Source organism: Solanum tuberosum, unplaced genomic scaffold (assembly GCF_000226075.1).
Source record: "Solanum tuberosum cultivar DM 1-3 516 R44 unplaced genomic scaffold, SolTub_3.0 scf00073, whole genome shotgun sequence".
NCBI lineage: Eukaryota > Viridiplantae > Streptophyta > Magnoliopsida > Solanales > Solanaceae > Solanum > Solanum tuberosum.
This window is the reverse complement of record NW_006239002.1, coordinates 1295384-1311340: the sequence shown is the minus strand read 5'-3', so window position 1 is coordinate 1311340 and position 15957 is coordinate 1295384. Positions and strand designations below refer to the sequence as shown.

Below are 15957 nucleotides of genomic sequence, written 5' to 3'. Positions count from 1 at the left end.
AAAGATCTATCCATGCAAATAGATGGACAAGTAAAGGTAAAACATAGGTCTTGAATCAATGCACCATTCAAACATTCTTTGACATAAATCTGTGCATGGCATAAAGAATTCCACCCATAGATAGTGTAAAAAGCAAAGAAATTTCTCAAACATAAATGCAAACAATCAAACACAATTTATGGATTGAAAGAGGAAAAAGAACACAACTAGGACCTCCCTATATACACACTAGATAAATCTTCTTGCACACATTGATCAATCAATCACCAGTCAACTAGTTCCTAAGTCCACGCTTCTTGCCTGACATGCTGATGGAAGTAACTTTCATTGGCGTTGCTACAACCAGGGGAGCCTCTGGTGAGTCATTGACGGCATACTTGTCATGCATGAAACGACTCTCAATAATGGATTCATCCTTGGGCACTATCTTGTAACAATAACAACTCTTCAGGCCTTGCTGATTCTGATAGCAACGATGAGCACTGTCCTTCACCTGTTGGAAATTCCATATCACGCTAAATTTGCCTACTGCTGCAACCAAGTGGCGTTCTTGTTTTCCACTTTCAGTAACCTGGAAAATGACATACAAGGCAGGTCAGGTCAGTCGCTTACTTTCAGCTCAAGGAAGAGTAAAATACAAGCATGAACTGCTACTACAGTATTATTCTGCACAAGAGAAATAAAAACAGCTAACAAAGAAAAAAGACTTCCAAGTAATCTGTTGTCATGTAAAAAGAGGGTAAGAGTTGCTAGGACAAACAAATTCATCATGCAACAAACATTAACCAGATCTTTGGTGGATCTGGTGCAAATAAAAAAATGTATGCAAATTCAAGTTATACTTCTGTCATTCCACAGCTATGGGGAGGTCATATTCCATGCCAATGAATTGCTGCAGCACAGTAACAACAGAGGGCAGGCAACAAAGAAGAGAACTCCCAGTGACATAGACAAATGTGAGAAGCTTGACAAAGAAGTGTAATGGTCTACTACTCTATTGCCAACTCTAGTAAGAATATCCTCTAGCCAAACAAAATATGGAAGCAAAGAAGATACTACATCGTCACCCATCTGAGACTTGCTAGTTTCAACGGCCAATTGGAGTTTGCACCTTGAGTATGTTCTCTTAATGGAAAAATACTTAATTTTAATCAACCAAAACAAAGTAAAGATTTTTAATATTCTAATAGCAGTTGAGTTTCTAAGCTAGCCGCATGAGGTTTCAGAACATTTACTAAAGTTGAGGTTGATTACCTATGCCATACTAATCATTTCAGTCTAAGGTCATTGCATTTACTAAAGTTGCATAAGAGCTTACACGGAAGGAGCAACAACCAAGTTATATGAACTCACAACACAAAACAATTTTCATGGAGATAACATGAATCCTCACATATAGCCTCTTCAGCAAACAAGCAACATGAGAGATGCAATTAGCTATGCAACATTTACATGTTAAGAAGCTAAATAAACTAGGCATTCTTACCCAAGAGAAATGTCCACCATGGAACTTGTTATTTGCCCCAGCAATATGCGCATCAACAGGAGTCAGCTTTAATAATCTTGGAGCTGGGATTTTATTTCCCATTCGACCGGTAAAACCAGTTTTGGTCTTCCCATCTTTATCAGTAAACAAAGTGCATATCAAGATCAAATATGTATCTGTCGTGCCCAGTATCCATTTGCCATCATAAGTAACATCAACATGTGTAATTGGAGAGCCAAGGCCAGGGAATGCAGTCTTTGCTTGCCTCATAGAGGTCTTTGAGTACAAGCGAATCTTCCCATCAAGTGATCCAACTACAATGGAGCCATCACCAGTCGTGGCAAAGCACTGAAAATTCGTTCCTCGTGAAAACTGATGCCCTTGAGTCCAATTCAACACTGGAGAACTTGTATTTGCTAATGTCTGAACAATTCCCTTCTTATCACGCATGTCCCACTGACACAGCCGGTTATCATCCAAACCTAAAAATGTTGATTCAGAAGGATCCAACTGTGACCCTTTGGTATCATTTGTTATATCCTTCATGGTAATATCAGTCCCGTCCTTCTCAAACTTCCATTCAGTAACAACTTTACCAGTCTCGATATCCAATTGGTGAAGTCCAGTTGAACGGGGCTTCCCTTCCTTAAAAGGACTCATTAGCATCATATTAGTTTCTCCACGCATCAAAAGAGCCTTTTTAGGCGTTGATCCTCCGGACCACTTATCCTTCTCATCAAATTTCACATAAACACCCTTTCCATGGATTCCATGGCTGAAATTTTTCACAACTTGAACTCCTGAATCATTCACAAGAAAACTATTATCTAAAGCCCCTAACGCCAAACTCTGTATTCCTCCACCAGTAGCAGCTTCCTCAAATTCCTCCAGCAAATCTTGGCTATCCCTCACCGGCGTCATGGGACTCTTTCCACTACCCTTCCAGACTCCAGAATCTGCATCTTCCCACATTGCATCATCTGATTCCTCAGGTTTTAACCACCCAATAAACTCCTTCCCATAAATTTTCACTTTGTTCGCCTCCGTAGCCTCCATTCCATACACATTCTCAAAGAAGCAGTCCTGGAACTTGGTAATGAAATTCCTATACTCGTCATCCACAAAAAATTTCAAAGCCCACACTCCGTTATCCACAAAATCAACCCTCCTTTGATCTCCAAACATCTTCAACTGCATATCAGTCGAAACCCTAACCTTAATCTTCTTCCCCACCTTCAAAACCCAAAAGCCCTCATCTCCTCCACTTGACGATTCGTAATCGTCTTCATCATCACCTCCAATTTGCAGTGTTTTAACAAACTCATAGTAAGTCAGCTTCTGCGAGATTATCCATTTAGCTTTCGGCGTATTACCGCCGACATGCAAGTACAACTTAACGGCATTTCTTAGATTCGTCGGCGTCTCCGGGGAACCGTACTTAAGTTTTAGCGCTTTCAGTTTGGAATCCAATTCATCAAGGGTTTTGTTACTCACCGGTGGAGTCCTCATCGAAGAGTGATCGTCAGCGGCGTCTTCATACTGTTCCTCACTTTCCGTTCTGGTGCTTCCCTCATCGTCCTCGTAATCCGATTCATCGGAAAGTTCTAGACCTTCGCGACTGTGAGAAGCTCCCATGATTGAAATATTCCGATCAAATGATCAACCGTTGATCGCCGGAAAAGTAGATATTATTGAATTGCTATATGTGAGAAGAAACGAATCAAAATTCAAAATTCGGAAAAAGTGGAAAAAGGGAATTTGATTAGCTTTAATTTACAAGTTTTTGAACAGAAAAGCCGAAGACGGATGAAAATGGATATATATGTGAATTCGCAAGATGGCGTACATCTGACGGTGACACGTAGCTTCGTCATTAAGTAAATGGCGGCACGCTTTTCGTCTTTTGCGCCTTAAAAATACTGGGCCTTTTTACTAATATTTGAAGGGCCAAAATATTGGGCTCAAATGATCTTTGGGCCTATAATGGTAGAAGAGGAAATTACGTCTAATGTCTCTCAAACTGTGTTTGGTCTTAATTTTTTGTCCCCACCTAATAAAATCTTGACCTTCACTAAAAAAAATTGATGGGAATTGGGAATTAATTTATATTGCCTTTCATGCATAAATTTCAATATTTTTCTGTAAGACAAAACTTATGGCCAATTGAATAAGTTCAATTGAAATATCTTGAACGTTTGTCTTGGGCAAAAGCTAGAATTTATGATTGATGGAAAATACCCATGTTCTACTTTTGTTGAGCATGTTTAGTGTTTACTATCTTAAAATATTCTGAACATCTGCTTAAGGGACAAAAGTTAGAATTTTTTGAAGCGTATGGTATTTTTTTTAAAAGGCAAAAGTACTCATTACTCCCCTGAACTTGAAGCTTTTTATACGGTGTACACCTAAACTAAATTCCGTTTTAATTACCCCCCGAACTTGTTTATTCCTCTGTCGCGTACACCTTTTTCGTCCACCTGGCGTAGAAATTGACAACACACTCTATTAGGCGCGTGAGGAAGTGATTTTTTGCCACATCACAAAGCTACAACGGTAAAAAAACGTAAAATCTCCATTTTTCTTTAATATTTGACATATTTTAAATGAAAAATAGGGCAAAATGTAAATGAAAAGTAAAGGAAACAAAGATTAACACTTACTTGGTAAGAATTTCTGACAAATTTAAAATTCAAGGAGTTCCGTGAAATCACCCTTATCCCTCGAACTTGTTTATTCCTCCGTCGTGTACACCTTTTTTGTCCACCTGGCGTAGAAATTGACAACAATCTCTACTAGGCGCGTGAGGAAGTGATTTTTTGCCACATCACAAAGCTACAACGGTAAAAAAACGTAAAATCTCCATTTTTCTTTACTATTTGGCATATTTTAAACGAAAAATAAGGTAAAATGTAAATGAAAAGTAAAGGAAACAAAGATTAACACTTACTTGGTAAGAATTTCAGACAAATTTGAAATTTAATCGACCAACTTCACGTCTAGAAAAACCCAAATCCAAAAGGAGTTCCGCGAAATCAGCCCTTATTCAAAAATAACTTTTAAACAATGAATTTTAAATTTAAGAAGAAAAAAATTTGCAATATTAATTTATCCAGGTGGCTATTATTTATCCAGGTGGAAATCCACATCACCAATTTAGACAGTTGTCGCGCGCGTGTGGTCCCTACAGGAGTAGGTGGACGAAAAAGGTGTACGCGACGGAGGAATAAACAAGTTTGGGGGGGTAATTAAAACGAAATTTAGTTTAGGTGTACACCGTATAAAAAGCTTCAAGTTCAGGGGGGTAATAAGTACTTCTGCCTTAAAAAAAATATTTGTCATGATGGGCCAAAAACTCAAGACCATCGCTAGGGGTGTATATGACCGGGTTGGTTCGGATTTTTCAAATATCAAACCAAATCATTTGTGTAAAAAAATTAAATTTATAAACCAAACCAAACTTATAAAATTAGGATTTTTTCAGGTTTTTTAACCTCGGGTTGGTTCGGATTTTTCAAATACCAAACCAAACCATTGTGTCAAATTTTAAATTTAAAAATCAAACCAAACTAATAAATCTCGGATTTTTTCAGATTTTTGGATTTTTTTCGGTAAAGTTTACATACAAACATATAATTAACTTGTTCTCCAAATATTTCCTTAGTCCAGCCAAAATACAATTATCTAAGGTGTTTCTTAAGAAAATAACACAAAATATGAGATGAGTACTGATGACACTAAAATATTCAATAAAAAATAATAAAGAAATCATCATATAAAATTAATATTGCAAAGTCATAATGAAAATGATCATTAATTTAAAAGGTACTAAATCATGCTAAAATAAGTTTAATAAGTAATAGTTACATTACTAAATATTTTAAGGAAAATTAAAAATTAGATTATGTATTTTACTTGTCTAAACTAGTGTAAAACTAAAGAACAAATATTCAATATTACTGTCATTCTTAGTGTTGAATTGATTTTCTTTTTGCATTTGTATTAATTTGATTTTGATTTAAGTTTTATTATAATTATCAACATGTATGAACTATAATCTTTATTGGACCATTCTGAATTATAAGTTTTAAACTTGAAATAATATATTAAAAGATAAAAACTATGAAATAGTATAAGAAATATTTTTAAATTATATCAAAGTAAATATTTTTATGTATAAAATAAAATATTAAAATTACATATATAATGTTGGGTTGGTTTGGTCTCAGGTTGGTTTTTATTAGTTAAAACCAAACCAACCCAAATATAGTAGGGGGGGGGGGTTTTCCAATACCAAACCAAGTCAAATCAAACCACTAGTCGAATTTTTTTTTAAGTTTGACTCAATTTGCGGTTTGATTCGGTTTTGTACACCCCTAGTCCATCGCTAATAGAGGCTCTAACCAATAACAGAATTAAAAATAAAAAACAAATACAAAACTATCCATTAATATCTTCCCACATCTTAGACGTTTCCCACCTTTCACGTTTTGCAATTAAAGTTTTTATTTTCCCCCAATTTTCAGGTTCTTAGATTCTCTTTCTTCAAGTTTTTTGCTCACATTGAAACACAAGGTATTCAAAGCTCGATTCTTCAACAAAATTGGTGGATTAATTCAAGGGATTAATCGGTTGGTAAACAAAATCTAGAGATTAATTCAAGAAATTTTGAATTTGGTAAAGGTAATATCGATTAGTTATTTAGGTTTCTTTTGATTTGTTTTCAATATCACCGTTTATGGTTTTATTTAGAATTGTACATATTACGGATTTTCAGTTAATTTTTTTGATTTTTATTCAAGTTTGTTTACATATTCATCTAATATTTGTTTAAACAATTTTTTTCTAATTTCGTTTTAATATTTCAGAAATTCCTCCAAGACGTGATTACTAGCATATGAATGATGGTTAGAATCTCTTCATGGTATTGGCATTAAGGGATCTGGGATCAATTTCAATGGCCCCATTAAAGATGCCACAAGTTTCCCCCAAGTTATTCTTACTGCAGTTGCTTTCAATAGAACTTTATGGCATTGGATTGAATCGACTATTGCAGTTGAGGCAAACGCTATGTACAATACGAGATTCATTTCAATATGGAGGCTAAATTGTATGTCAAATTGATTTGTAGTTCTTGAAGAATCATATTTGTATTCATTTATTTTTTTCACAGCGTAATGTATTTTTTTCAGAATTTTATATCCTTTCCTAAATTGTATTCATTCCAATATATATGTGTAATATAGTATGCCAAATGAAATACAAATTATTAAAATTTCGTTGACAAACAACTTTGGAAGAAGAATTCCCAACTCAAACTTCGATATAATTGGTGTTCTCCAAAACTGAAACTTTCTCTTTTTATTATGTTTTCATCATAATTGTATACCAACAACTTTTGCATTTTATGTGCTCACTTTACCATTAAAATTAAAACTTAAACTTGATATTTTACTTTCATAGTGAAAACTAAAAATTGTATCCGAGTGATCAAAATTGTATTACATAACTGCCAAATATATTTTTCTTTTATTTATTACAAAAAATGTTACTAATTGTATCCCAATATAATCTAATCATTACATATAAATACGAATTAAGAAAGGATACAAACTTATTTGTATTCATTTTGCGTTTGAAATACAAAATGATATTGATATACATAATTATTTTGGAATACAAACTGAGCTAGAAAAATAGTTGCTACAATTTTAAAGTGAAATACTAATAAAATAACAAAACTGGATATTATAATATAAATACAATTATTTTAATACAACTTATTCTATGTTTTTCGAAAACAATATTTTCAGTGAAATAATAATAATATAACAAACTAGAATATAAATACATTTTAGTTTGAATACAACTTAATTTATCCAATACTTAATTGTATCCAACAATTTAATTGTATCCAACAATCACTACAAGTCAACAAAAATTTGTATGCAACCACTAATTAGTTGATGCTTTTTACTCCATAGTTGTACGTTGTCCAGAATTGTTATGTTTATATCCCTATATTACAAAACATCCGTAAAAAGCTATAAATTCCAATACATACAAAGGTTTCATTGATTTAATCAGGAAAAAAAATAACAATTATACTCTACATATGCGAATATTTCATCCAAACAAACATATACGAATATCTCATCCAAACAAATAAAAAAATTGAAAAAAATACCTGATTGTTTTTCGATTGTTCACTGGATGCGACAAATTTATAGTCCTCAATTTTGAAAATTTTCGTTTAAAAAAATATGTCGTATTCAACTTGAAGATTCTTTGAAAGTTATAAGATGAATGATTCGGAAGACAAACTATATTATTTTTAAAAAAAAATTGATGTTCTTAAGAAGAAAGAAAAAAAAGCCTCGACAGAAAAGAAGGAGATTTATAATTTTTTCAAAAGATAACTGATTTGTATTTAAAATATTTTTTACCTTTTTTTAATTTTTTCGTTCCATGATTTTCTCTTTTCTGTTATTAATTTTTGTATTCTTTCAAATTAATCAAAATAAAATAAATACATAACTAATCCATTAACAAACTAAAATAATGACATTTTTAATAAATAATGAAACTGTTGCTAAGGAGTTCCACTAAAAGATAAAATATTGTTGTTTTGAAAATTTCCCCTTTTTGTTATACTTTTCTTATGGATGACAAAATATCAAGACCAACCCATCTTAGGGCCATTTCTGAAATGATGGGCCACCAAAATTAAGTAACCTGTTGGGCTGGATTGTTATAAATTGGGCTCAGTAGCTTTAAGAACGGAACGAAGAGCGTCTTTCTAGGCCCAAACAAGTAAGGTTCTTGAGGGAGAATGCTTGTTCCTCGTATAACATGTAAAAAGTTAAATTAAATTTGAGCACGCATAAAATTGCATAGACCAACCCACATTAATTTTTTTTAAAACACTGCAATAACCCACCTACATTCTGCCCCGCCCCCACACAACCTTAAATCCGCCCCACCCAGCTCTGCCCCGTATAGCCTTAAATCCGCTCGCCCCATAGCATTCCCTAATATAAACTTCATTCCTCAGCAAAAAATGAAGATATGGATGAATCAACATTAAATATGGAATTGTTATCATACACAAACTTCGTCTTAGTATATGATAATCATATAATGGATTATAATACGAACAATTTTATTTGTTCTTGGGAATTCGTTGGACATAATAAGAGAAAACGATCAAAATGGTCCTTCATGTATGGGGCTTGAACATTCTTGGTCCTTTATATATGTTACCTTACTAAAATAGTTCTTAATGTATATAAAAATATGACCATTTTGATTTTTAACCCTAAAATTAACTATATAAGTGATACTTTTTGTTAAACTTAACGGTGGATCCCACAAAATTGCCACATGGCAAACCCCTTCTCCCTCAATCTTCTTTCTTCTTCTGCTGCAATTTTTAATTGATTTATTTTTCTCTCCATTATCTCCTTCTTCTTTTTTAAACCAAATTTTACTAGAAAAAAAAGATTGACACACAAAAATCTCTTCAAATCTCAAAGAAAAATTTAAGATTCTATTTTCCACCTTTATCCATTCCGTTTTCAGCCTTTAATGTCAATAACGGAATAAAAAATTAATACATAAAAAAGTTATTAATCTTAAAAATGACAAAGTAAGAAAAAGCTATATTCTTCTCATAGATCCCTTCAACAAGAGAGAATAGTTGTTTAAAACTTGAAAAGATTTTACTTATGGAGATCTCATAAAAGAGAAATGAAGTGTTTTATCTAATTTACTTAGTTTCATACTATTTATTTTAGTGGATCATTTTTTTTGTGTGTCTAAAAATGGGAGTTGCTGGGGATTATTATTTCAGAGGGAGTATATATATTACAAGAATATGACAAGTGGTTGAACTGAAAATGGAGCATCACCTCTAATAGTGGTGAAAGAAGGAAGACCAAAATAGTCATCTGTTAAGTTTAACAGAAATTTTCACTTCTATGATTAGTTTTAGGTTAAGGACCAAAATAGTTATATTTTTCTATACATTAAGGACTATTTCAATAAGATGATATATATAAAGAACCAAAAATCTTCAACCCTCATATATCAAGGACCATTTTAGTCGTTTTCTCGACATAATAACATCTTGCTTGTGTTACTATAATATATACTTTAAAATTAACATATAAAATAACACATACTTTTTTTATTTATTTATTATTATTATTATAAGAAGTTCATATAAGAAGGTATCACGTGGTGATTTGATAGTGACTTGAGACCTGTAATATTGCATATTTGGTGTACATATCCTCATTTTGTTTGATACACTTTTTATGAAATTTATATTCTCTGCTTTCCCTTTTGATTCGCTATATAAATTTGGAACATCAAAATCTGGTCGATTCATAGTATATAGTCCTTTCGAATTACACTTGTAGGAAAAGTTTGTTCAGACAAATTAAAGTAAAGTTGTGTTATGCTGAATTATATGAATTAAACTAATCTAAATTTTATTCTAGTTGTTTGTCTTTGTTGTTTTGGAATAAAATATTAAGAATGGGATATATGTCATTTTTAATTAACTTTAAACATCTCATTTATTATTAATAAATTATAATCATAATTTTTTTAGAATCTTTACTCTTTCTTAAATTTTGTATCTAATTAAAAACAACTTCAAATAACAGTGACACAAAAGCCAAAAAGGGTCGATGGAAAAAGATAAGAGCATTATTACAATTTTTTTTTATTAAGTTAGGTAAAATGTAATTGTTATGAACAATCAAAGCATCTAGTCCAGTTATTGATAATTACATTTTTCACATATAGATGTGAGTTTAAGGGTGTGTTTGTTACTGAGAAAAATATTTTATTTTCTATAATTAATTGGTCAAAAATTTTAGATAATTTTTCATTTTAGAAAAATAAGTTTTTTTTAAATGAGTAAGATGTCTTTCTTAATGAAAGTAGGAAAATAAACTTCACATCGAGTGATATTCTACATTAATTATGTGTCTTCCAATTCAACTCTTCATGCACCGACTTTCTTACCCATCTCATTTTCACCTCCACATTAATTCTTAACTAGCGTTTGGCCATAGATTTCTAAATATTTTTGGCAAATATTATTTGTGTTAAAATTTGGGTGAAATTTCACCATGTGTTTGGCCATAGTATTTGAGAAACATATTTCACTTTTTTAGGAAATATGATTTATACCCATAACAGGGGCGGCTCAATGTGATTGGGGGCCTAAAGCGATATTTCAATTCGGTGCCTAAAATATAATCAAACCTCATATACATGTTTATTCAAAATTTATTTTTCTTACACTATTTAGATGAAAATTATTAGTATTTTAATATTATTTTTTTAGTTATTAGTTTCAGGTAAGATTTTATCAACTCAACATTGAAAAACATCATTCTTGTGAGACAATTATTATATGAATTGTTAACTTAATTATACAAGTAATAAGTTGATAAATATTAAATAGAGTTAAGATTTAGAACCATAGAATTTGACGCAAGAAGTTGATGACTTGGTATACCCCATTTTAATATGATTGTAGTAATGCTTGAAACTAAAATTTAAAACGAAATAAAAAAGAATTTGTAACTCACTTTGTTCAACAGTTTTCACTATTAATTCTTATTTTTAACAAAGTACAAAAGATGTTAAAGTGGGTAAATTAATATATTTTAAAAAAAATTATACTTTTTATCATAAATAATCAATTTTTTCTATAAAAAATTTTAACACATAATTTATTCTTGATAAAAATTTGGGGGCCTAAGGCAAATGCCTTATTTCCCAAAGCATAGAGCTGGCCCTGCCCATAAGTTTTAAAAACTATCAAAACTAACCATATGTTTGTATTACAAGTCAATTGTATCTTCGTTGCAACAAATAACAAGTAGTATCCATGACATTGGAGCAATATGGTAGTTCTGAGTGACTGCAACAAGCATCATTACATACATCATGAAGTAGACAAAACACATTACTTTGTTCATCAATAATCATCATCACTTTCATATTCACTGAATATTCCATCACTACTTTGGTGTTTACGTAAAAAAATTATGTAATACAACGCAAACAACTAATATAGAGGGTGTTTTTGCAAAAGATGAAAGTTTGGTGTAGAATTTAAATTTTAAAAAAATTCCAAATAATGAGATTTGGCCCAAATACTAATTTTTTCTAGTATTTGGGAATTTAGGTTATTTGCCAAATAATGACAAATTGTATGGACAAACACTATTTGTCAAATTTTCTTCCAAATATTACTTGGAAAATCTATGGTCAAACGGGTCCTTAGCCTTCATCCCCACATTCATACTCTCACCTTTCATTGTATTTATATAGATTACATATAAAAAAAATTAAAATAATTTTATTTACTTATATATCAAACACAAATAACTAAATTATTTATGTTTACTTTTTCAGTCATCACGGCAGCATCAAAGTTGATCTTAATAAAATGTGTACGTTTATCATCTCATTATTTAAGTAAGTAAATCATTCGTCACGTTGTTTGTATAATTTAATTTAATTAGATACCCAAAAGTTAATGAATTAATATAATATGCTCCATTCACATTGCTGCAATTGATTGCCAAGTGCCACCGTCCCAAACTCATGTCCACGAATGATTGACCTTTTGGGAGACAAAAAGAATAAAATTACTCCATTTCTCCCTAATTACTTGTCCATTTTTCTCTTTTTAGTTGTCACTAATTACTTGTTCATTTTTACAAATCAAGAAAGGATAATTTTTTTTACTTATTATATCCTTAATTAATTACTTTGAAAAAGGTACAGTTTCTTGAAAATCTTAAGTTTTTAATTCATTCACTTCATAATTAATAGGAGTAAACTCACTATACCAATTATTATTTTCTTAATAGGTGTGTCAATTCAAAAGTGGACAAATAATTAGGAACAGAGGGAGTATTAAATAAAATTATTAAATCGATATAATAAATAAAGAAAACAAAGCATCAAAATAAATATCTATAAAATTATATGTATCGTCCTAATCAAAATGTCTTAGTTTAATTGATTATAAAAATTTTAAAATAATAATCATTGTTTGAATATTAGTAGAAATAAGCAAACGATTTTATTAACACATTTCGAGTACTTAAACATTTCACAAGTAGGAAATTAAATTTAAAATGTGAATAGTTCTCTTAATTTAGCAGTATTAAACTTGTCACGTAAAATATCAAAATTGAAAAATTTACTATATAGTACTATGTTAAGTTGTTAACTTTTACCTGTCCATTATTTTTAAAATAGATTTTTACTTTGAACAATTTAAAAAAGGATTAAAAATAATAATCATATTTTACTCTTAGTATTAATTACTTATTTCTCAAATTATTGTTCAAAATTCAATACTAAATATCAATTATTATAATATCATAATATTAATTATTATTATTATTTTTAAAACGTGCAAAATTGTTTTTCCAATTGAATAATAATAATAATAATAATTTGACAGGTGAAATTCAATCAATCCAGGCTAGAACTCAGCTAAAGTCAAAAGTAAAGACGAGATGATTTGATAACAGGAAGGGAAAGAATAACTCCAAAATATTAATTACGAATGTGTTTATTGTGAGTTTCTTTTCAAAGAGTAAATTTGAATTGTTTTCCCCTTTTAATTAGGAATGTTTATTGCATGATTCATGAAAATGCCCAACTAAAAGAATAAAACAAACTTGTTTCAATCAAAAGATTAAAATTGATAATTGTTTTTTATTACATTCTTGATATTAAATAAGAATACATAACATGGAAATTAATTTAAGGGAAAAATGATAAATATACTCCCGAATTATCGTAAATGGTATGCAGATACCTTCCGTCATACTTTTGGAACATTGGTGCCCCTGTCATCCAAGAACTAGAGCATATAGACACTTCACTCTAACGGAAGACTAAATAGGGACACATGACACAATCTTATCCGTTGATCCGATATTTAATAAATGTCGGGTCGATGGATAAGATTATGACGCGTATATGTCCGTTAGTATAAAGGGTATATATGCTCTAGTTTTTTGACGGCAGGGGCACCAATGTCCCAAAAATATGACGGAGGATATATGCATACCATTTACGATAATTCGAGGATATATTTATCCTTTTTAACACTTTAACTTCAACTTTCCACGTGACATGTTTAAGGCCACAAGATTAAAGAGCATTTTGGTACATTTGACATAACTTTAATTTAAAACCACAAGATTTAAAAGTCTTTTTTTTTTCTTAAACTTCGTTTCAAGTCAAACTAGGACATTTTTTTTTGAAATAGAGGAAGTACTAGGTTGCATATTCAGTATTTCGATATATTATTTATAAATATAAAATATCATACTGAATATAAAAAATAATAATATATATATATACTAGATATTAGGTTCCCGCGCCAGCGCGGGCCCAATATATATTACTTCCTCCGTCTCATTTTATGTGAGGTAGTTTGATTCACCACGGAGTTTAAGAAAGAAATGAAGACTTTTTAAAACTTGTGGTCCCAAAATGAATTATATAAATTTGTATGACTGTAAATTATTTCATTAAGGGTAAAATAAATATTTTTATAATCAAATTGTTACTTAATATAGAAATGTGACATTCTTTTGGGACTGATTAAAAGGGAAAGTAAGTCACATAAATTGGGAGTAGTTCTTTATTTCAATTTATGTGACAACAATGAAATTTGGAGAGTTATATAATTTTTTGTATGTGATTTTGTTAAATATATTTTGAAGTTGTTAATTTATTGTGATTTATAGCACTTCTTATATCATTTTCAAATAATATATATTACTCTTTCTGTTCCATTTTATGTGACATAGGTACTTTTACGAAAGTCAACTAAATTTCTTATATGATTCTTAAATATTTTTAGTTGTTATTTTACTTTAATTTACAGTACTTTTTATGTTATTTTCAAACAAACTTTCTTTTGTTTCAATTATGGGAATTAAAGAGTCAATAAAATTTCTTTTATGATTTTTAATTATGTTTTTTTTAATATCTTATATTATTACATTGTGATTTTCAATACTTTTTATGTAATTTTTAAATATAGAACAAATTAAAAGAAAAACAAGGAAAAATTTAAAATGAAGAAAGTACTAAAATTTTCAAATAATCATATTTCTATATTAAAATGTTAAAAACTTTAGAACTCCACATATATGCACAAAATAATATACGGAAGACAAAATAATTTTTAAAATATATATTAAAAGCTCTTTCTAATAATATCACATATTTATTCTATTTTTTAAATTATGACTCCTTCCGTATCAATTTATTTGAACTTTTTTTTATTTCACTTAAAAAAGGAAATTACTTCTTTATTTTAATTTTTTACATAGCGTATCTATGATTATAAAATTAGAAATACTTTTTACTTTAATATATGTGATATATTTTAAATTTAAGATTACAAAATTTAAAAATATTCTTCATATTTAATATTTCGTGCAAAAAAAAAAAGATGAAACAATTAAAATGGAAGAAACAATATAAATAATTTATTAATGAATGAATTAATTAATAAATATTATTCAAAGATCCCTGGAGGATAGAAATTGGAAATAATAAAATATAAGAACAATGCAAGGAAAAATGAAATGGTGTACAAAAGTAATAATAGGGCCCACACAATTAAAGCCGTAAAAGAGGAAAAAAAGCAAATGGTTTTTGTGTCCAACAAAAAGGAAGTACATTTATGAAGCAGGCAAGTACAATCATTTTTCAAGTTTGAAAAGTACGAAATACCATAAAGCAACCCTCTATTTTGATTTATTTACACAAGTACCTTCATCGTCCGTCCCACGTGGAGGGTATTAACTGATTTCGTAGTATTGAGGTACTCAACACTTATGTAAAGTAAAGCATAGAATGACAAAAATAACCCCTAAATTGAGTGTATTTTCACGTAAGCATACGTGTTGACAGAGAAGAGTGTGCTTATTCGCTCTTCTTATATAATAATATATATATCTATTATTATAACACCAAAATTACAATATTAGAAATTATGATATAGGAGTACTTTATCATGCTCACTCCTACTTGAATGAAACGGAAGGAAGAGTAATGAAAGAGCATTAGTATCAAAAACATCAAATCCGTACGCGGTGTAATTGGGGCGTCAACAACACCGAGTAAGACTCTGTCCCACCCCATGTCTCCATCCCACTTCACTCCACCAAATCTCACCCATATGTTCTACTCTCTTTTACTACTCCTTAGACTTTGACATCTGTTAAATACTCTAATACTCTATCCGTTTCATTTTATATGTTATTTATTATTAATTTTTTTTAAAAATAATTTAATTTCAATTTTTCACTTTATTTTTTAATGAAATAATTGACTATTACATGAATATCTAAAAATTATTTTAGACAATAAACTTTATAAGTTTTTTTCTTAAATATCGTGCTGAG

The 15957-nt window shown here is 30.1% G+C and overlaps 1 protein-coding gene across 1 annotated transcript; it reads right to left on the bottom strand.

The window, feature by feature from the left end:
• Window positions 1-61: 61 nt before the first annotated feature.
• LOC102598371 (protein CYPRO4) lies at window positions 62-3282 on the bottom strand. The gene is made up of 2 exons (XM_006346371.2): window positions 1487-3282; window positions 62-571 (listed from the first exon to the last, which is right to left on the bottom strand). Exons 1-2 carry the CDS (start codon window positions 3119-3121, stop codon window positions 275-277), a joined length of 1932 nt encoding a protein of 643 aa, XP_006346433.1. The 5' UTR covers window positions 3122-3282; the 3' UTR covers window positions 62-274.
• Between the last annotated feature and the right edge of the window lie 12675 nt (window positions 3283-15957).